This window comes from Colossoma macropomum, unplaced genomic scaffold (assembly GCF_904425465.1).
Source record: "Colossoma macropomum unplaced genomic scaffold, Colossoma_macropomum, whole genome shotgun sequence".
NCBI lineage: Eukaryota > Metazoa > Chordata > Actinopteri > Characiformes > Serrasalmidae > Colossoma > Colossoma macropomum.
Genome location: NW_023494788.1, coordinates 31,227,940 through 31,250,560, shown reverse-complemented (window position 1 = coordinate 31,250,560; position 22,621 = coordinate 31,227,940). Strand labels below are relative to the sequence as shown.

General features: G+C 37.0%; 1 protein-coding gene across 3 annotated transcripts in view; it reads left to right on the top strand.

Moving 5' to 3' along the window:
* The window catches only part of myot (myotilin), a 30,768-nt gene that overhangs the window by 2,364 nt on the left and 5,783 nt on the right, over positions 1-22,621 (top strand). For 2 of the 3 annotated variants that reach the window (XM_036569180.1, XM_036569181.1), the window contains exons 2-13: positions 2,533-2,583; positions 3,969-4,122; positions 4,308-4,364; positions 4,473-4,614; positions 4,807-4,830; positions 9,362-9,481; positions 9,690-9,843; positions 16,102-16,896; positions 16,979-17,123; positions 18,978-19,079; positions 21,675-21,712; positions 22,451-22,586. In XM_036569180.1, the coding sequence (XP_036425073.1) occupies positions 2,576-2,583; positions 3,969-4,122; positions 4,308-4,364; positions 4,473-4,614; positions 4,807-4,830; positions 9,362-9,481; positions 9,690-9,843; positions 16,102-16,896; positions 16,979-17,123; positions 18,978-19,079; positions 21,675-21,712; positions 22,451-22,586 (1,875 nt within the window). In that variant the 5' untranslated portion in view covers positions 2,533-2,575. The remainder of the gene's footprint in view (positions 1-2,532; positions 2,584-3,968; positions 4,123-4,307; positions 4,365-4,472; positions 4,615-4,806; positions 4,831-9,361; positions 9,482-9,689; positions 9,844-16,101; positions 16,897-16,978; positions 17,124-18,977; positions 19,080-21,674; positions 21,713-22,450; positions 22,587-22,621) is intronic. The other variant, XM_036569182.1, reaches the window with a different exon arrangement.

Genomic DNA, 22,621 nt, shown 5'->3' with positions numbered 1-22,621 from the left:
TTGCCTCTGGTGGACAGTGATCTGTTAAACATTATTATAAACCAAAACATCAACAATTTTGGAAATCTCCACTCCACATACTATAATGTTTAAATTTCATAGATGTCATAGATATACAAATTAGAGACCTATATTAGCTCTATAATATATGTATCTGTTTAATTGTGAATTTCTGCTAAGATATTTGATAATTCAAAGTCATATCAATTTGTAAAGTACCGTTTGACTAAAACTATTGGCATATCAATTTAAAATCTAAAATATAAATATAAAACCGGATACCATAAAATATGGATATCAGTGACAAACTGTTTCAAAAAACATATCAGTTGGATGATTATTAAACACTTTGTTTAAGTTTACAGTATGATCATATATTTCCTACTTTTTTACTGATCATTATTGTTATTAAACATAAGTAGCAAATATCTTGCAACATCCAAGTTATGCTTTAAAAAGAAGAATAAAAACGCTGTCTGTCCCACTTGGACAGCATCAACCTTGATGTCATCTCTCAAGAGGGAGCCTTAAAATAATCACAAAATGTAGATTGTATATACATATCAGTACTTGGGTGTTGTGCTGCCTTTTGATTTTGGAAGTCTTTTTTGTGGTTATTATAACACCAGGTTATTTATTTATTTATGTATTTATTTATTTGTTTATTTAAACCCTGACTTTGGTTACAAGTCGTTTTAAATGCCGCCCCTTTCAGATATGTGGTGGATGCACCGTTACTTTTTATATTTTAATGTTGCAAAGAGGAATTATTAGAAACACTGAAATGCTTTCACTTTTACCAGTATTTCCTGTATATTAGCTTTAAATATATACTTATTCTTATACCATATAAAAATGTCTTTCCATCCAGAGTTTCCATAATGTCCAACTGCTGTATATAATATGACAATAAAGCAGAAATTAACTGAATTTTTAAGATATGCCAACACATAAATGTTCTCTAAGAGAATAAAGGTCTCAGAGAACTTGTGAGCCGCACTGTCACAGTCAGTGACATTCCAGGACAGGGGGGGATGATTTATCCTACACCATGTGTTTCTAAATCCACCATGCAAAAGGGCGACAAAATTAGCCCTGTGTGCTCTGCTCAGGTTTCCGCTTAGTACCCTCTATCTTACCTCACAGTCTAAAGGGCCAAGCTCCAGCAAAGGCGCGTAGAATCCAGTGCTGAGCATTGTTTTGTTAGACTGTTGCAATGGATCACAGTGAAAATCAAGAAAGATTGAAGGTTGAAACTGTTGTGGATCAAATTAATCTGTCTAGGAGTCACACATATACTGGATAAGAATCTATTTAACATAGAATCTAACTGGATTCGGCTGTGCTGAATGCTTGTTTGTTTGGCTAGTTTGTCATGGATGAATCAACATATGATGAATATAAACAAACAGCATCTGCGTAGTTGGATCCACATGACAAATACAAGACGCTGTGTGGTTTTAGGATTCTTTTGTGGGTTTCTGAGTACATATTAAATATGTTTGTTAAATGCAAGGTATGTGACCTAGAGGTTCATCAGTTTAACGATGAATATTATGAAACTAAGGGTGCTCTTGTGTTGTTGCTTTAAGAGCACCACATGAGACATGTTGTCTTCATGCTTTGCATATTGAAGTGTCATATTGCTCTCTGATGCAGCATTCAAATTAGGGAAACTGAATTGTGTGGAGACGGAGCATAAAATGGGAAACAGTGACACATGCATGCTTATTTTTTCAGCAAAACATTGGACATGATCCAGGTGCTAAACCAAAGACAAACATAAAACTGGTCCAGTTTGTGTTTGCCATTTCTAATTATGTGTGAGGGTGTTCTGAGAGGATAATACATTTCAATGTGTTCATTTGAGAGTATTTATAACTACATGTTCCTGCTATTTCAAAGCAAAAACACTGATTTATATATATATATATATCTTCTTTGGGTTCTATGTTGCCTTACAGCAGCCTGCATGTAACTCTCTTCCATAAATGTATTTTTAAAATGTTTTAGGACAAAAGCTTTTAGAACTATTATATCATAAAACTATTTTATAGTTATTATATCATAAAACTATTATAACTATCATGTTATAAAACAATGTCTTAGACATCAGACAGTGTATTCATAACCACTATATAACAGCTTTTAGTGGCAGTGAACTCTTCGGAAGTTTGGTTCCTATCACCTCTATCCTATTACCACTATAACTATTCTGACACAGCAAGTTTCTCAAGAATGACACATTTCACAACAAACTACTCTGAATGGGTTTGTTTACATTTTAATGGTTGAATTAATACTGAAAAGTTTAAAAAGTGGTGAATTTCCCCTTTATTGTCACCCTGATTGTATAAGGCTTTGTGACACTCTAGCCAAGGGAAAATGTTATCTTCCAGAATTTGGCAAATATGCCTGGATGACAATACTGTTAGTTACAGTTAAGGTCCTTTTTCTTAATGTTAAGTATGTTCTGCAAATATTCAGTCCAGCTCTGTGGTGGATATTCACTCACAACGTTTTTGTGTTTAGGCAGCACCAAGTGGGTTCCGCAGCGTCACCTGACGTCTGGAATATGGCACAGTAAGAGACAGCTCTTTTTTAGACGTGCACACACACACACAAGACATAAAGTAATACTTTCAGGATCTTTGAGGGTCACCTGTGTTCCAAACAGTTCATGCGGCATAAGGCAAGCATGCTAGCCAAAGTTAACAAAGATCATCATCCCAACCATCTTCAGATGTGACCAACTATGATTAAAGGAAAAACAGTGTGGCAGTTTTTGTTGATGCACTTAGTGTTGAAATATTGGTCCACTTTGTCCTGCATAATTGTTGTATTTCTTGTATTTTTAACATCGCCCATCTCCAATATGGTCTTGCATAAACTGTCTCTTGGCAAAAAACTGAGATTGTATAATAAATTGTATGTGTAAAAACTGAGATTACATAATAAAATACATAATTTTACCAGAAAATTAGCTAATTTGCAACCATTACAAGTGCATGTGGCATCAGTAGGCATTCTCTTAGCACTTAGTGTCTTAAGCAAAAGCAACCTACATTCATTCAATTAGCTATACAGTGTTATGTGCTTGTTATGTATGAAATATAAAATTATTATCCAGTAAATAAGGAAATAATCTTGTTAGAAATTACATTACATTACATTGCCATTATATCACATGAGATTCTCACATCACACTAAAGGCAGACGATATAAAGACACAGTCCAAAGTCTTACTGTATTCATCTGGATGCTTTTTGGTGGTGTATTGTACAGAACATAATTCAGACCAATCACATTACTTTCATACTTAATATTTAAGAGTAGGTCAACTATTCTACTATATTGATTCAACATGAACAACTATTTGGTCATGCAATATTTACACTATGGCATGGTGTTCTTTTATTTTATTCTCATTCTTTAGCTGACAACAACTTACTTGATAGATGCATCATTGCCAGAACTAGCTCTCTTACTACTGTATTACTGTTAAGTGGCTATGTCGGGACTATGTTTGGAGCTTTTTATCAGTCTAATTGAGACAACTTAGCTGCCTCTAAGGCCCCATCTACACATATACAGTATTTTAAAAAGTAATATTTTCTACTCAAAAAGTGTCCAGTTCATTAGGTAAATAAAATGTCAGTACTAGTGCAAATGGCAAGCATAAATGACATTGCTGAATTTTCATTTTGATCTCAAACGTGTATAAATGATGAGGACATTTGTCTCTAACCATCTTGTCATGCTCCAGAGAAACCCTTTTCTACTCTTTTTTTTCTTCTTCCTCCACTTCCTCAATTAGAGGCTTCTGAACTCTAATCTTATTTTTTCCCCTGTGTTTAATACAGACACAAACAGTTTAGCCTATGTCACAAAACACTCATCCTAAGCAACTGTATTATCTCCTCATATGTGCTGTTATCTTGTGAGTAATCCTGTGCGCCTGCTTCCAGGGTCCAGAAGAAGACCTCCACCATGTCCGTAACAATCTCGTCATGCTCCCGAGAAACCTCTTCCTACTCCTCTTCTTCTTCCTCCACTTCCTCCACTAGTCTCCAACAGAGACACTCCAGCCTGATTCAGCCCCTCTGCATTAGCCCCCAGAGAGTATGAACAGAATGCGCATACAGCAAAACATAATGCACTTAATTTACTCATACTTAAAAGAACAATGTTTCAAGAATCAAGATAATTTTTTATGACAATTGTAAGGAAAAAAAAACTCATTGTCAACAGGATTCTTACAACCACAGGCTATGGAATCACAAGAACTCATTTCTTTTTTCCTGTAGACACAGACCCCATGCCAATATTCAGGGAATGGAGGCATTGCACCGACATTTGTCAAGGTAATAGGCTAAATGTATGATGAAGTTGCAATTAAATTTTTTTCTGATGGCATAGAATGTGTAAATGTAAATGTAAGTAGGCTTTTACGTATATTTTTGTCTTAACAGTGTCTTCATGATGTGAGCACAGTGAAGGGACAACTTGTGGTTCTGGAGTGCAGAATCAGGGGAACACCACCACTACAAGTGTCCTGGCACAGAGAGGATGAGCAGATCCCTGACTCGGCAGATTTCCGCATTCTGAGAAAAAGTGAGTGGTAGTTCAGATCAGTGGATGCAAGTGTAACTAATTACCAGAAGCATCTGCAAAATTGTCTTAAACAACATGTTTTGCGTAACTTTGTACAACAAAGGTCTTAATTTGAAGGTATAAACAATGCATTTATTTTGATTTATTTGGAAAGTGTCCCTTTTTACTTTTACTGTTTTTTTTCATTTTCAGAAGCAAGTTCTACAGCTATCCCAGGTGAGTACCTACTGTTGTGAAATAACACCATTATTACCTTTATTTTAACAGAATGCTGTAAGTAACTAAGAACAATATGTTTTTCATGTTAAGTAATTCATTAATCTCCTAAGATTTTTTTTTGCTCTAAATAAGTCTAGAATAGGGTAGTCATACCTGAATGAATTCAGTATAATTATCATAATAAAATAATAATTCTGTCAGATATTTATGAACCCTGTCAAAAAGGGCAAATGACAGAGCCACCCATTTTCAGGTCCACACCAAACAACTGAACCGCGCTAATTCACATGGAGATTTAACACCAGAGTACATTTTTTCCAGTGCACATGTATTATCTGGCGCTTACATTTTACTTAAAACACTCATATCATTCCTGCACTGCAAGCTGCTGTAAATAACGAGAGACAAGCAAAAAAAATAATGATATACGTTTGATTTTTGATCAGTCAAACACTGACTGTTCATGATCAGGTCAGAGGTGGGTAGAGTAGCCCAGGGGTGGCACCACACATCCAAAAGTGGTAGGGCAAAACATATTGTTTCAGGGGAAAAAAAGTTGCTGGCTAAGTGATGAAATGCAATAAGGCCACTGACCAAAATTTCCTTTCATGTCATGCTAATGACATGACCAATGTATCAGTGGGTAGGGGCTAGTTACATTTACTCAAGTACATGTACTTAAGTAAAATACTAATGTATTTTTAGTCTCCTGAGTATTTTTTAAATTATTTTACTTTTACTTCTACAAAAGAATATTAGTAAGTAAAGGATCTTTTTATCCTTTACATTATCCTTTACATTTTCGTCATTCGTATTCAGTTACTAATTCCTTTTTTATGTTTTAATTTCAGAATGTTTTGATGGTGGCAATAATTATACGGCTTTGTGATTGGTTACATCTCTGACTTTGTATTTTAGACCAAAAGAATTCTAAAAAGAGAAGAACCGAGCTGCACAATCTTCAGTTCCTATGTTGATAAATGCTGGATGTAGTAAGAAGTTCCACAGCAGTTCTTAGTACTTACGTAGGTTCTCATCCTGCTGCTTTTATATTTCTACTCAAGTTTTTTGGAGAAAGTATTTTTATATTTACTTAATTATTTTATGGAAGCATTTATGGGTGTTTGCTTATTGATCAGAAGTTTTGCATGGATGCAAGCACTCTGTTATTCCCACATTCACCACCACAAAAGCAGAAAATATCATCTTTGTGAATACCTATTTAAATTTAACCTATTTAATTTGTAAAGAGTAACATGTTAAAGCAGCAGATTGTGTAGACAATACAGTGAAAATGTACTCTGGTGTTGAATTCCCTTGTGAATTAGTGCGGTTCAGTTGTGTGGTGCTACTTGAATTCGGGTGGAGTTGCATGTCAAAACTGAACTAAAGAAAAAGTTCAACAGGTTCAACACGGTAGGTCTGAAAGCTCCTCCCAGCTGAAACAGAGACTCAGATTGGCATGATTCACACAGTTTAGGAGGTTTTTATGTGCACATCCAGAACTCAGAAAGTCATGGGGCATTATCACAGTACTTTGAAAAGTGGTGGGTAAAATGCCTGCTCGCCACCATGGTTCCAGTGGCCCTGGAGTAGCCTAAATCATTACTCAAGTAAAAAGTATTGATACTTGCATAAAACCATTACACAAGTAAAAAGTACCATACCCAAAACAACTTGAGTAGAAATACAAAAGTAGTAGTAGTGGAACGTCTTAATAGCTACATCCAGCATTTATCAGCATAGGAACTGAAGATTGTGTGCTTCTGTTCTTCTCTTTTTTGGGATTCTTTTGGTCTAAAATACAAAGCTCCAAAGTCAGAGATGTAACCAATCACAAAGCAGTACAAATATTGGCCCCATCAAAATATTTTGAAATTAAATACATAAAATAAGAAATTAGTAACTAAATATGAATGGCTAAAATGTAACTCAGCAAAAAGATCTTTTACTCACTAATATACACTGATCAGGCATAACATTATGACCACCTCCTTGTTTCTATGCTCATTGTCCATTTTATCAGCTCCACTTACTATATAGGTGCACTTTGTAGTTCTACAATTACAGACTGTAGTCCATCTGTTTCTCTGCATACTTTGTTAGCCCCCTTTTACCCTGTTCTTCAGGGGTCAGGACCCCCATGGACCCTCACAGAGCAGGTACTATTTGGGTGGTGGATCATTCTCAGCACTGCAGTAACACTGATGTGGTGGTAGTGTGTTAGTGGTGTGTTAGCTGGTAAGAGTGGATTAGACACAGCAGTGCTGCTGGAGTTTTTAAACACTATGTCCACTCACTGTCCACTCTATTAGACACTCCTACCTTTTCAGTCCACCTTGTAGATGTAAAGTCAGACGATAGCTCATCTGCTGCTGCACAGTTTGTGTTGGTCATCCTCTAGTCCTTCATCAGTGGTCACAGGACACTGCCCACAGGATGCTGCCCAAGTCCAGTTGTTAGAGGAAGGGTTGAAGCACAAACTATTAAGCTCTACTTTTATACTTAGAATTTTTTGTCTCATCTATATACAGGACATTGTTCCAGTAGTGCAGAGAAACGTCCAGGGGTTATTTTGCAAACTTGATATGGGCAGGAATATTTATTTATTTATTTATTTTTTTTTTGGAGAAAAGTGGTATGCCCCGTGGAAACACCCCATGAACACATAAACATTATTCAAGAGCAAGACGTGCCTGTAGATCAGGGGTGTCGATAAGCGCATTCCTGCAGAGTCCAGCGCAGTTTGGTAATTTCCCTGCTTAAACCTTTAAACAGTCAGGACCCATCGGCGGGTCCAAAGTTTACTACACACTTCTATAACCTAAGGATAATTCAGCCAGTTTACACTGTAGTCCACATAGTTACTGTATAATAACTCTGAGTATGTAATAAGATAGGGATTTTAAAGGATTACACAGGTGTATTTTAATTAGAGAAATCACCAACCTGTGCTGGACCACTATTTCAGCACTGGCATAAAAACAGTACTGAAATAGTGGTCCAAGTCTTTAGAAGTCCTTTACTTATAAGCCTCAACAACTTCTCTTCTGAACGCCTGGTAAGAATTGAGCTGTGAAGTGCAGATACCCATTGTATGGATTTCTTATCAAATCCATAAAAATCCACAAATCCACAATTGAAATTCACTGAAACATCTTTCACCAATGATCCTAGTGGTTCGCTTTGTTAAAAGAGAGATGTTTTCCATCAAAGACCTTTTGTTGTTTAAACCATTTGTTCAATAAAAATAAGTAAAAATGTTGTATATATATATATATATATAAAAAAATCTGTGTTTTTGCTTTGAAATAGCAGGAACATGTAGTTAACTACATGTAGTTAAATACTCTCAAATGAACACATTGACATGTATTATCCTCTCAGAACACCCTCACACATAATTAGAAATGGCAAACACAAACTGGACCAGTTATGGACCATATATATACTTGTAAAGAGCCTTCTACGTTGTGGAGAAAGTCTGGCCCACTCTTTACAAATTGTTTTCATTTGGCTACACTGGAGGGATTTTGAGCATCTCAATGGGATTCAAGTCAGGACTTGGCCACTCCAAAACCTTGTTTCTTTGAAGACATTCAAGGGTGGACTTGCTTGTGTGCTTTAGATCATTATCCTGCCCCACTGATGGGCGGACATTCTCCTTCAGGATTTTCTGATACAGAGCAGAATTTATGTTTGTGTTAAGTCATCCAGATCCTGCAGAAGCAAAGTAACCCCAGACCATCATGCTACCACCACCATGTTTGACTGTTGGTATGATGTTCTTAGTGGTTACTAAGGTGGAATGCAGTGTTAGCTTTACACCAGATGTAACGGGACCCATGTCTTCCAAAAAGTTCCACCTTTGACTCATCAGTCCTCAGAGACCCTGAAAAACAGCCCCAGACCATTGTCCCTCCTCCACCAAACTTTATTGTTGACACTATGCATTCTGATAAGTAGTGTTCTTCTTTACACCACACCAGCTCAGGCTTGGCATTGCGTATAATGATCTTAGTCCAGTGTGCAGCTGCTCAGCCATGGAAACCCATTTCATGCAGGAGGTGGCCAAATTAAAAATCAACAAAATATGTATTTGGCCATCATTGAGAAATTTTTTAGGCCCTTCTTTTATTCAGACAGCCATCTGAAAATATAAAAATTGAATACATGCAAAAATATACGCTAAAGGGCATGCCCAACAGGATATTTAGGATATAATAAGGTACAATAGACATCAATCACAGTAGAGGTGTGATCTCTATGTCTTGGCTACTCTGTCTTTACACTGTATAATTAAAAAAATAAATTTAAGGAGCCATTGACTTTCTTCAGTTGATGTTCGTATATTAAGTAATGCAGATGTTAATGGTTAATTTAATCCTAAAATGTTTTTTTTTTCATGATACTAATAATGGTAAAGTTGATGTCAACTATTCATTTATTTATTTATTGGCTTCAGGTATCAGAATGGTTGAATCAACTGTCTCAGTTCATACTTACAGCTCCTTCTTCTGTTCCACAGAGGAGTTATGCACTCTAGTGATTACAGAGGCTTACCCTGAGGATTCAGGTATCTTTAAGTGTGTAACTGCAAATCAGTTTGGAACAGCATCCTGTAGCGCCCTGCTGGAAGTATACACAGGTAATCTAAGTTTAATTTTGCTTTAATCTTACTCTCATTGAACAAGATAAGAAAGCAATAGAAAATAAAATCATTTGTATGAGATGGATTCATTGTGCTATATTCTTTTTCCACTAACTCTGTAGATACTGGCTTTGACAGAATAAGGAACCAAAAAGGAGCAAATAAAAAAAAAACAAAGCAATTATTGTGATTTGCCAATTTTCAGACATAGATGAGGTTTTAGCAGATGGTGATGCAACTGGAGACTTGGATAGACCGAAACAGGACAGCTTTCCCTCATTGCTACAGGATGTAGCAGAGATTCCCCCTCCAGAATGGCCTGATAGTCCTGAAGAAGAAACAGCTCCAGATATGTCCACGTAAGAAATCTCACACTTTTAAATATAAATGTATAGATGTATATGCCTCTGATTTTTGAGATCTTTAACAAAAGTGCTGCTTGGAACAGAGATTTTCTTAAAGAATTTTCACTAGAAAAAGAGAAAAAAAAACTTACAGGCAGAATAAGGCACAGAGCATTTTTTCCCATTAAATCTCTATTTAGTATATTTTTTTAAGTAGCGTATATAATCAATGTGTAATTATCTCTGTTTTCTTTTGAATCTGTTTGTTGAAAATGCTTGCACTCCTACCTTTGGGCTTTCAGACTTCTTTTTGTTATACAGACACTTTTTAGATTCATATACACTCTAACCCTTGAGGATATCTTTTACACCAAGGCAGTCTATTTCTGTTTCTTTTCTTTTTCACATATTCACTTGTTTTTTTTTCTTTCACAATATTAACATTTTTATGGGCAAGGGTGACATACATTTTGAAAAGTTTCTTTACCAACTGCACAGCAGAACTAGCAAACCTGACCTGGCAGTTCCATTTTAAGCCAGTTCAACCTAAAATAAAAAAAAAAAATTGCTCTTTATATTGATTTCTGCCCCGTTTCACTTTTTACAATTTGCTCTGCTTTGTTCCCATTTGCTCTGGCAAGTAAACAGTTTAGTAAATGTATACTGCAGTTGTTTATGTTCAAGAGTATTTGATTCCAGTTTCCTTTTTTCTAGCAGTTTCCTAGTGAAATGGACACTTAAGTGAACATAAATTACAACTCTTGTAATCCAAAATCTGACATTTTTGTCCCCAAACGAGTTTAGTATTTTTGTTCTTAGTTCTAAGCATTTCCCTGATAAAGTTTTGGTTGGTATTCTTAGTTGTTAACTTTGAATTAACTTTGTGCTTTGTGGGTATTTTACTGTACACAGACAATTCTGTAAAGCTCAAAAATAATTGTGGTGCTCTTGCCTTTAGTTGCAACTGTGTTTATGTATATTTTTACTATGTAGTCATCTGGAATTTTTGGTGCATTTAAAAGCGCTAACTGCTCAGCTCTGTACAAGTGATTGGTTAGTCCTGCATTGTACTGAAATCCATCCTTCCATATAATTACAAGCAAATTAATTGCATCTAGTTGCTACAGCAGCCCATGCTTTCAAAATTGTTTTCTTTCTGTGGCAGCACGGTGGTGCAGTGGGTAGCACTGTCGCCTCACAGCAAGAAGGGCCTGGGTTCAATTCCCAGCTGGGCGACCAGGATCCTTTCTGTGTGAAGTTTGCATGTTCTCCCTGTGTCTGTGTGGGTTTCCTCTGGGTACTCTGGTTTCCTCCCACAGTGCACAGACATTCAGTCAGGCAAACTGGACACGCTAAATTGCCCCTAGGTGTGAGTGTGTGTGTGAATGTATATGTCTGTGTGTCTGCTCTGCGATGGACTAGTGACCTTTCCAGGGTGTATCCTGCCTTCCGCCCAATTACCGGTGGGATAGGGTCCAGCTCCCCCCACAACCCAGAAGGATAAGTGGCTTAGAAAATGTGTGTGTGTGTTCTGCAACTGCTAAATATAATAATATGAAGTGAATAAAAAATAAAATTAAATTAAAATAAAAATGCTGCTCTCGTACCCTGGGATAAACAAAATGTTAAAACCTTATATGTTTTTTGTCCTATGTACATTTTGACTGGATTTCAGTGTCACTGGATCCACTGAATTACATAATTTAGCAGCTGAAATATGAATATTGCTACATACATGCAACAAACAAGCTAGCACTTCTAACGCAAGGTAACATTTTGACTCTTTAATGACCTCCTAAAGATCCATTGACAGTTAGTGGAAAAAATGTACGAGTTGCAAAATATATTGGGTTTAGAATATTTTCATCTATCACAAGGTGTGAAAATGTCATTCATTTTTCCCCATTGAGAAGTCTTCCTAAACTCAGAGTTTGTAATATAGGCATAATGCAGCAGCAGCAGAAGTCAGAAAAAAAAATTACAGTGTGTTCAGTATTGGCCAACAGCCTCAAGGAGCATATATATCACATCATAAATTGAATGAAAAACGCATGCCCAAACAATAGTTAGCCATAAAACATTCTAAACAAATGTTGCCCTGTTGTTGTTATTTAAACAGTTAATATATTTCCATATTTCCCCTGTAAAATGACACAGAGCAACAGAGGTATGTTAACGCCCACGTAGGTGCAGTGCCTTGTTCTCTGTTGAAAATTGTCTAGGGAAAATACAGAATCATTGTAAAATTGACAGTGCTGGAAATCAATGCAAACAACTGGCCGTAATAAATTAATATAGCAATTTAGCAGTTGTCACACGTTGTAGCAGATAGATGAAAAGCACTTTGTAAATGAGAAGTTAAATAAATAAATAAACAAATAAATAAAACTTGGGAAGTTAAAAAGCTTGGGAAATTTTACTTTTCTACCACTTAAGGATCTTTAGAAAAATGTTCCCAAATTTGCTAAAGGTACAGAAATTCCAGAGATACAGTCAGAGATTAGTTGTCTAGAAGCTGAGACATGAGTAAAGAGTAAGGTGGCTCAAATTACAGTGCCAAAATTAACTCTTCACCACTCTTGAGTGGTAGCAGCAGCTAAAGCTGTCATGTGAGTCACGCAGTCTCAGACAAGGGAAATAAAGAGACGGACACTCACGCTCTGTACTCTCCTAGAACGTTACTGTCATTTTTCTGACTGACCAGCGGTCTTTCGTATACATTTTCGTTCAGAGACGACCTCAGAGTGTTGAAGTAGCCTTTTCAGGTAAATGTTTTCTGTATTTTTGTATGTGTGTTTGCTTTTCACTGTGGGCTGCTTATACATTTCACTTGCTTGCTTTTATAAAGATGCAAAGCCAACTGCAACACTATAAACTACAAAAAAACCTTTTTAAAACTAAATTAAAACATTAGCCTTGTCAACACATTTATGAAATAACATGCTCTTGTCAAAATACAGTTCTTTTCTTCTTCCAGTGGTCACTAACCAGTTTACAAAATTTGCAGCTAGAATGTTTTCAGAACATATTTGTAGAAGCATTTTATTGTACCATTGTATTGGAAAATTTGACAAGTTTTCTTGAAAATTCCTGAATGTTGCCTTAAAGTTTGCTGGTACTCTTGGGACTTCCCTTTTTTTGCAAAAGTTTTTGAGAAATTTTGTAAACAAGTAAACACACTTAATATTCTTAAATAAGTCACTGTTTTGAGAATATTAAGTAGATTCATGTTTTAATAAATGTATTTACATTTACTGCTGCAATGTAACCTTTGGTGCCCTAGACAAGACACAAGGACATCCCCAACCTGGGACTGGCCACACAGCACAGTCACCTACACTATATGTCCAAAACTTTGTAGACGCCTGCTCGTCTAACATTACTTCTGAAATCAAGTGTATTGAGAGAGGGGCTGTTACTGCAACAAAGGCAGGGAGAGTTTGTCCCTGCCTTTGTTGCAGTAACAGCCCCTACTCTTCTGAGAAGGTCTTATACTAAATGCTAGAATATTGCTGTGAGGATTTGATTGTGTTCACTAGTGAGGTCAGGTACTGATGTTGGATTATTAGTTCTGAATCACAAACGCCACATCAACTCCCAAAGGTATTTGATGTCACTTCTTCACTCCAGAGAACACAGTTCCACTGCTCCACAGCCTGATGCTGGCAAGTCACTTAGCAATGGTCATGATGTGTGGTTGTTCCAGAGCATCCCATTGTTTTAGCAGTGCTTTTCTACAGAATGCTTTTCTAGGTAGGTGCAACTGAATGTCTGTGTCAGCATAACCTTAAGTTAGTTGAAATCGCTAATTAGAACGGGGGCATGGGTACTTCTGGACATATACTGTATGTTGTGTTCGATACTCCATTACATTGTGGGTATTGAAGGGGATGCATTTGGTTTCATAATATTGTTTTAGATGTCATTTCACACATGAGAGCATAAGTGCAGATTTATGTGTGTGTGTGTGTGTGTGTGTGTGTGTGGCCGGTGTGCATTCTCCAAGCATTTGCCGCTCTAGGTAATTATCTATTTTACTTATGCCAGGAACTGCCACTGCAGTGAAAAAAAGGAATCAGTGACAACAACCAGTTCCTGAATGTTCTTCAAGGGAGCAATGTCCTGAGAGTAATATCACAAAAATAATGTGGCCAGATTTGTGATGTGGTTTTTATTTTTTTTTTTCACTCGTCTTTATGACTAGCCAGGGATAAACCTTCAAGCTTGATCAAGTGTGGTTTCTTATCATAGAAAATCAAAGAACTAATCACAGATTACTTTAGGATAATGACTATTTTTGTATGAAAGCCTATGTTTACCATTTAAGAAAAAAAAAAAATCATTCTATGTCATTTTTTCCCCTCTCTCTGTTTCTAACAGCAATATGTCCTTGCTGACTTATGTTGAAAGTTTGACATTTTTTCTGTCATTGATAGCTTATTTTCTCAATATTTTAAATAATGACTAATTTCTTCAAGATTTTGACTTGGAATGTCAAATTCATGTGTCATTTCTCTTCAAGTAAGTGTAACTATTTTGAGATTAGTCATTATTTTGAGGAAATAAATTCCATTATAATAATTAAAAATTTCAGGAGGTCAGTCATGCCAAAACCTGATATGCCGCTGCCAAATATAGTGAAAAAAACAATAGAAATGGGCTTCCATTTTGTTGGAAGAGCATCCCCAAGCAACTACAATGCCAGCCATGATAGCACCAAAAATAATAGGCATTAAATAGCATGCATATTCTTCAAGTAAGTATTTATTATCAGCCTTGATAAATTGAAGTAGGCCAGGGTTCTTAATGTGGAGGTTTAGGCAGCCCTAGGGCAAAGAGGGGGTCACAAAATGCAAAAAAGGTTAAGTACAAAAAGCACCTGTATGTACATATTTAACAATATATACTGAATGCTGTAAACCGAATTTTGGAAGGTCCAGTGAAACATTTGTAGGGTTTGCAACCAACTACTAAACAGGAAAATCCACTCCAATGTCTCTGTCCAATTAATCACAGCATTCTTTGTGCATGCTTCATTATTTTGGTGTTTAAATTCTTGTATACTAGTCATTTGGACCCTGACAAAGTGACTAGACTACACAGCTAATTTAGAAAATGTTTTTTGTGCAGATCTGCCCTAGAAAGAAATTTTGCAGACTACTATGTTACATGTAGTTCAGTATTTGTGTCACAGCTCACCTCTTTCTAGATCTGTCACATAAAAAATGGTTTTCCAAGTCTCCCCGACAGGCAATGTTGAATGTGTGCTCCTATTGCTTACTTAACTGCTTTGTCTATCAACTGTTTCTGTCTCAAAGAAAAGAGCAAGAAAACAAAATAGACAGTAATGTTAACAACAACTATGTGTTTATAGTTTTCACAGACGACTATTGCTGGTTTACTCAACTTTTAAATACTAAAAGAGAATTTAAAACATGCTAAATGTCTGTATTGTGTTTGATATTCTCTGTTCTTTTTTTTGGTGGTATCCAGATAAGTGAGTGAGAATATGTTACTTTCCATGTAGAAAATAAGAGGAGTGGGGTTATTACAGTCATTTATTGGGAGAGCATTGTGCTGCATATTTTTGATGTTAGACAATACTGAATGATGAGTTATGAGCCTAAGCTTTGCCTGTAATCCCTTACAGACATTTTGTTACTGCCAGAGTAGCTTTAAATGAATTGCACCTGCCAGTATATGTCAGCCAACAGCTACTTCAGGCTACTGTTTTTAGCTGCATGACTTGTAAAAACAGCCTCCGTTGCTATCAGCCTTAAATTAATGTATGCTTTATATATATATTTACTCATATGAACATACAAAAAATCACAATTTGACACTATGTATTATTATGTATTATGTATACATAATATTAAATTGTGATTTTTAGTTTTGTGATACAGATAAAATGTGAGGACAGGCTTACTGCAACTTCTAGAATCATTTACAGTTCAGCTGGTGGAAGATACTTTTCTTATATAGCTATTAAACTCTGGAATAGTATTCCATGGAAAAAGAATATTATTTTGAAAATTATACTTTTCTGTGTTTACCTGTATTCCTACGTAAAGCATTTTTTGTAACAAAAATTAAAAAAATTTATATGACAGCATAATCTTTTTGTAAGAGTAATTTTAATATGTCATATAGTTATTTTGTTACAGGATTAGCATAACACCTGTTTATTAGCTATTTCTTTTTTCACTTTTAAACATATAATAATTATTTCATGTGTATTCAGAACTGTTGATAAAAATTGTTTTTCCACAGGATGCAAGAGTTTCAGCATGTGAGTGGAACACCAGAGAAGACCCGCATTTATGTGTTAAAGAATAACTCTAGCTCTGGTTCTCAAACCTCTGCAGAGGCTTCAAAGTTCCTCCACACTCCCACATCTCTGCTGAAGGAGTTCCAAAACACTGTTCCTAAACCATTCACACCCTCAAGCAAGCTGAATAACCAAGCACAACCAAGCAGTGCTAGCAAGAGTTTGGCTGACCTCCCCACCTTCTCACCCACACTCTATCCACCCTGTGCCTTCAACTATGAGCGCCCCCGCCACTTTATCCAGTCTCAGCCCACGTTTCAGGCACCCAGCTATGACAGCCTCCAGTCCAATGGCAGCAGCAACCCTTCCCCACACTCTTCAAATTTAAGCTCACCCATTGCAACCACTGCATCATCAATTAGCCCTCCTCCATCTGCACCTCCTCCTGCCCCTATGCGTACCAGTGTGACTTTGATCCCTAGAGTATCAAGTTCCCGGTGTGATGACAAAACATCATCTGCAGATTTTCTATGCTCTATACTACCTTCTCAACCAACTTCACAAGGCAAATACATCTCTGTGTCTCTGCCCCAATCCCAGTCCCCACGGTACTCACCCACATCCCCCAGCACCTTGCCAAGGACCTCACAACAAGCTCCTCAAAGTCAGCCACCAAGTAATATTCCTTCTTCCCCAACTGCACCACAAATGTCCCCAAAGCCTATGAAAACAGCTGCTCTCCCTCAGCATTCCTCACATGTCTCTCAGCCTGTTAACTACAAGGAAACCCCCAACATGTAAGTGTGGAATTCAAGAAAAATGTTTAATGTTTGTTTCTTTAAAACAGTGTGCTAAACGTAATATCCACTTATTTTATAGCTTGCCAAAACCAATATTGAAGAAGACTGTTTCCCAACCAGTACTGCGTTCCACAGATGAAGAGATCCAAGGCTCAAAGGATGCTCTCATACAAGACCTAGAGAAAAAGCTACGCAGTAAAGAGGCTCGCCAAAAGAACAATCAGGTATCTAAAACACCTTATGTCTCTATTAGTAGAAAGAAATTTTGTAATCAAAGTCTCATAATGAAAGAAACACACATACATGGTTGGTGCTGAATATTACCCCAAAGCACTATGCTTACAATCAATAAATATGACTTACATTGTGATGTATGATCTTTCATGCATAACAGTTTGTAATCAATTTCCATTTCCCTTTCATTTTTTCCATTTTAGATGACTACATCCATGTGTTTAATGATTACAAATAGAGACACTTAGGCATCTTCAGTGCCAATGCCGTGGAATAAGTAGGTTAACCTGTCGCACAGCCAAAGATTTTTCAGTCTTAAAATTACTTTGCACTGCTATCAGTCTACCTTTCTTATCATTAGATTCTCATCATATAGTTCATGTACATAATATGGACAAAAGTACTGGGACACACCTTTTAATTATTGAATTCAGGTGTTTCATTCATTGCTATTGCCACAGGTCTATAAAATCCAGCATCTAGCTATGCAGTCTGCCTTTACGAACATATGTGAAAGAATAGGTCGCTCTAAAGAGCCCACTGAATTTGAGCATGGTACTGTAATAGGATGCCACTGATGCAACAAGTCAGTTCATGAATTTTCTTGCCTCCTAGATATTCCATGATCAACTGTGAGTGGTTATATTGAAAAGTGGAAGCATTTAGGAATCACAGCAACTCAGCCACAAAGTGACAGACCACGTAAAGTTACAGAGCAGAGTCACAGAGTGCTGAGGCGCATAACGCATAAAAGTCACCAATGCTCTGCTGACTCAGTAACTGCAGAGTTCTAAACCTCCTCTGGCATTAACATCAGCACAAAAACTGTGCGCTGGGAACTTCATGGCACGGGTTTCCATGGCTGAGCAGCTTCATGCAAGTCCTACGTCACCATGCACAGTGCCAAGTGTCGGAAGGAGGCAGCATGCCACCACTGGACTCTGAAGCAATGGAAACATATTCTGTGGAGTGACAAATCACACTGCTCTATCTGGCAGTCTGATGGACGAGTCTGGTTTTGGCAAATGCCAAAAGAACATTACCTGTCTGACTGCATTGTGCCAACTGCAAAGTCTGGTGGAGGAGGGATAATGCTATCGGATTGTTTTTCAGGGGTTGGCCTAGGCTGCTTAGTTCCAGTTAAGGGAAATCTTAATGCTTTAGCATACCAAGCCATGTAGGCAATTGTATGCTTCCAACATTGTGGGAACAGTTTTGGGAAGGCCCTTTTCTGTTCCAGCATGGTCCATTTAGGCATGGTTGGATGAGTTTGGTTTGGAAGAATCTGACTGGCCTGCAGAGAGTCCTGACCTCAACCCCATCTAACACCTTTGGGATGAACTAGAACGGAAATTGATAATCAGGCCCTCTCGTCCAACATCAGTGTCTGACATCACAAATGCCCTTCTGGATGAATGGGCAAAAATTTCCACAGACACACTCCAAAATCTTGTTGGAAGTCTTCCCAGAAAGGTGGAAGCTGCTGTAGCTGCAAAGTGGGGACCAACTCTGTATTATTATCTATGGATTTAGAATGGGATGTCATAAGAGCTCCTGTAGGTGTATTGTGTAGGTAACGCAATACTTTTGTCCATTTAGTGTATCTTTGACAGTGGTCAAAAAGTGATCTGAGGTCAGAAATAATGCATACATGGCCTAAAAGATGACAGTTTGAATTTATAGATGAAATAGCTATGGGAACTAAACTGTTGCCAACAACCAGGAGTTCACCTTTGACAAGCTTTTTAAGTTTTCTATCAGAAGGATATATATACTTTTCAAAGCTGTCTTCAGTCTTGTCCTCTGAAGTGACAGATTCCCCCTTGTTTTCTGTCTTTTAACAGAAGCTTTCTTACGAGGAACGCATGGCTCGCAGGTTGCTGGGTCGAGCTAATGCTGCCTCAGTGTTTGATCTTGAGAATTCTTCTGAATCTCAGCCTAAGCAGGTAAACATCCCATTGTTAATTTTTTTAAATATGTGGGTAATACTTCACATGCTAACTAATATATTAGTTAAAACGAGCAAGGCACAAATTACTGCTTTAGTCAATCCATTTCTGGCTGTTATTGAGTAACAGTTGCAATAGTTAATGCTATTTGTTCATTAATTTGACAAGATATTTAGTTTTCATTATACATGGTTTGACACACCAGCACCTCACAACTGAAACCCCCTACTCATGTTGGGTGACATAGTCCCAGTAAGAGCTACATCACACGTGTTTGTGTGAGAGAGAGAAATTCAGTTATGGGGCTGGAATGGCATTTTATCTACCTCAACAAATATAATATATTTAAAACAAGACCAGATATTTTTCTAGCTGTGAAAATACTCAACAGCTGGTGATGTCTGAGTTGCAGACTTCAAAGCAGTCATTGCATACAAAGATATGTCAAATCAAATCAAATATCATATCAAATCATTTAAACTCTATATTTAATTGAAAATAGTACAAAGACAACTGTATGCCCATTTTGAATTTGATGCCAACACGTTCCAAAAAAGTTGGGACGGGGGCAACACCGGTAAAGTTGTGTAATACAAAAAATGTGCACATCTGTGAAGGCACCATTAATGCTGAATGATATAATCATGTTTTGGCAACATATGCTGCCATCCAGATGACATCTTTTTCAGGGAAGGCTTTGCTTATTTCAGCAAGACAATGCCAAACCACTTTCTGCATGTATTACAGCAGCATCCCTGCGTAGTAAAAGATTCCGGGTGCTAAACTGGCCTGTCTGAAGTCCAGACCTGTCAGCCACTGAAAACATGACAAAGAAGACCCCGAACTGTTGAGTAGTTGAAATCCTGTTTCAAGCAAGAACAGAAAAACATTTCACTTTCAAAACTACAGCACTTGGTCTCCTCAGTTCCCAAACGCTGACAGTGTTGTTAAAAGAAGAGGTGATGAAACACAGTGGTAAACATGCCCCCACCCCAACTTTTTTTGGAATGTATTGTTGGCATCAAATTCAAAATGGGCATATATTTTTCAAAAACCAATAAACTTTCTCAGTTTCAACATTTCATTTGTTGTGTTTGTAGTATTTTCCTTTAAAAATATGATTTAAATGATTTGCATATCATTGCATTTTGTTTTTATTTACATTTTGCACAGCATCCCAACTTTTTTGGAAATAGGGTTGCACTAGAACTTTTATTTTAGAAATATTATCAATTACACAAGTTGTTTACCAAGAAAATACCATTATGCGATTGTGTTTGTGTTAAAAGGTCTTGAAAGGTTGTAGTGCAAACACTGTTTGGGTCAAAACTGTTTTGAAAATAGCACTGTGTGAATGCCACACTCCCAAAATACCAACTGAACAAAAAGAGAGGAAAAATGTGTCCCCAACCAGATTAACAATATGCCAAAATCAAACCACTAAACTATGCCTGCACCTGAACAAAAAATAGCGTACAAATCATAAATTTGGTTATGGGATTGGCAAATATTTTAGAAGCCATGTAATAAACACAGTCACTATAGCCTAAAGATTAATTAATTGTTCTCATTGATGGTAATGAGGACAGTACAAGGTGGAGGCTATTTATGAATTGATCATAAAGAAAAATTTTACTATTTAAATTCCTAGTTAATCTAGAAAACAATGAGCCCAAATATGCAATGTACTTTCTAAACTAACAAGTATTTGCATTGTGCTGGCCAAATATTTTTAGTTTTTCCTTATGTTTTAGCATGGGCAGTCTGACATGTCTTGTTCTCACCTGGGGCGTCAAAGGGTCCCCCAAGAGAATCTTTTTTAAATGGCTCCAAAATATTGACCATGTAGTAGGAACAGCCAAGTGTCACTGTTGTCAATTTCATGGTCAAGTTGATAAATTGAGGGATATAAAATTGCATTATGATCAACACTATATGACCTTTTCAGTGACATTAACTTACTGTAAACAACAATATATGGCAAATACAGATGTCAATGTTTTCAAGTACTGAAGAGAAGTACAAAAACAAAGAATATAAATAGCTGTCAATAATGTTATTTCTGTCTCTCTCTCGCTCGTTCACACTTTCACACTTGCTGTAAAGTAAATAGTTGGCTTGTCAGCTAGCTAGCTAATGTAAGTGTTGGCTACCCCATTTTGTTGTCTCACATAAACCCAAAGTTAGCTGTCTTAGCTAAGAAGCAACCAAGTAAAACCCGCTAGCTAGCTATCCTGACCGTAATTTACCACACATCCATATTGTAGGTGGGTTTCTTCACTCTTGTAACTATTTACTCTTTCATTCTCTATATTATAGATGTTTAATAAGGTTTAATGTTTATTTTAGTGAGATTTTAGCCAAATTCCTGTCTTTGGCTTAAGCTGTTGCCAATTACGTTGCAGTGCAAGTAAAACCAGGGACCCCCAGGTCTGATATGATTGGCTTACAGCCTACAAGTCTAAAATGATTAGATGAGCCAGAGGTTCCACTTTTCACTTTATGTTAATAAATCTATGGTAGCACAGCAGAGGCTTTGCAGTCTTTATGTTGTTTGTGACTATCTAAGCACTACATCAACTATTTTAACAGACATTTTCACAAGAAGGTCAACAGACTGGAGGAATATGGTAAATTTTTGTATATGCGCTGTGTTTTTGTCTGTGCACGTTCTGTTGATCTGCACAAAATTCTATGTCCTAGCAGTTTCCATGTGAAAGCACTGACTGGAGTGTGTGCATGAAATGAATTCAGAGACAGTCTGGCCCTGATTTTCACTCAGACCAAAAAGCGCTTTACATCTCATTACCAGCGCCTGTATGAGAAAGCATGTTGCTAATCTGTACATTGTGGATGTGTGTCTGTTGTCTTTCTACTGAAGAAGGGAGGCAGACCAGAGAAAAAAAATACCCTACGAGTAATTGGAGATGTAATGTTTCATATTAACATGTTAAGTTTTCTGGCTATGAAAAGTTTTTATAGAGCACACAGTCTTTTTCCGGTCATGCTAATTCCTGAAAGGGTGAAAATCAGAACAGTTTTAGCACCACTACTTGTTTTTTTACCACTTGAGCCATACTTGTGTGGATTGTTTTGGTATCTATATAGTTTTGTCTGAATTTATATCTATGATGTGACACAGGGGTGTCCAGTCTTATCAGCAAAAGACCATTTTAATTTTAACAAAGCAGGAGTGATCAATTATTTGAAGACTGAGACCAACTGATTTAACAAGTAGTTTCAAGCATGCTTTAGCTTGTTTTGAATGAAAACCTCCAGCCATACCAGCCCTTTTCGGAGAAGACTGAACACCCCTGATGTAATCAAAGACATTTCCATCAAACTTCTAAACCCCTGACCTTTGCCAGCAGCAGCAAGCTTCTTCTTGGAGGGGATTTGCTTGAGGGTTCTGCCATTCAGGAAAAGTGTTATGCCCCTCGATTTATCCAGGTGCCCCAGGATCTTACTGTGGAAGAGGGCCGTTTCTGCCGGATTGACTTTAAGGTAAATAACCTGATACCCCTGATATTCAGTAATGC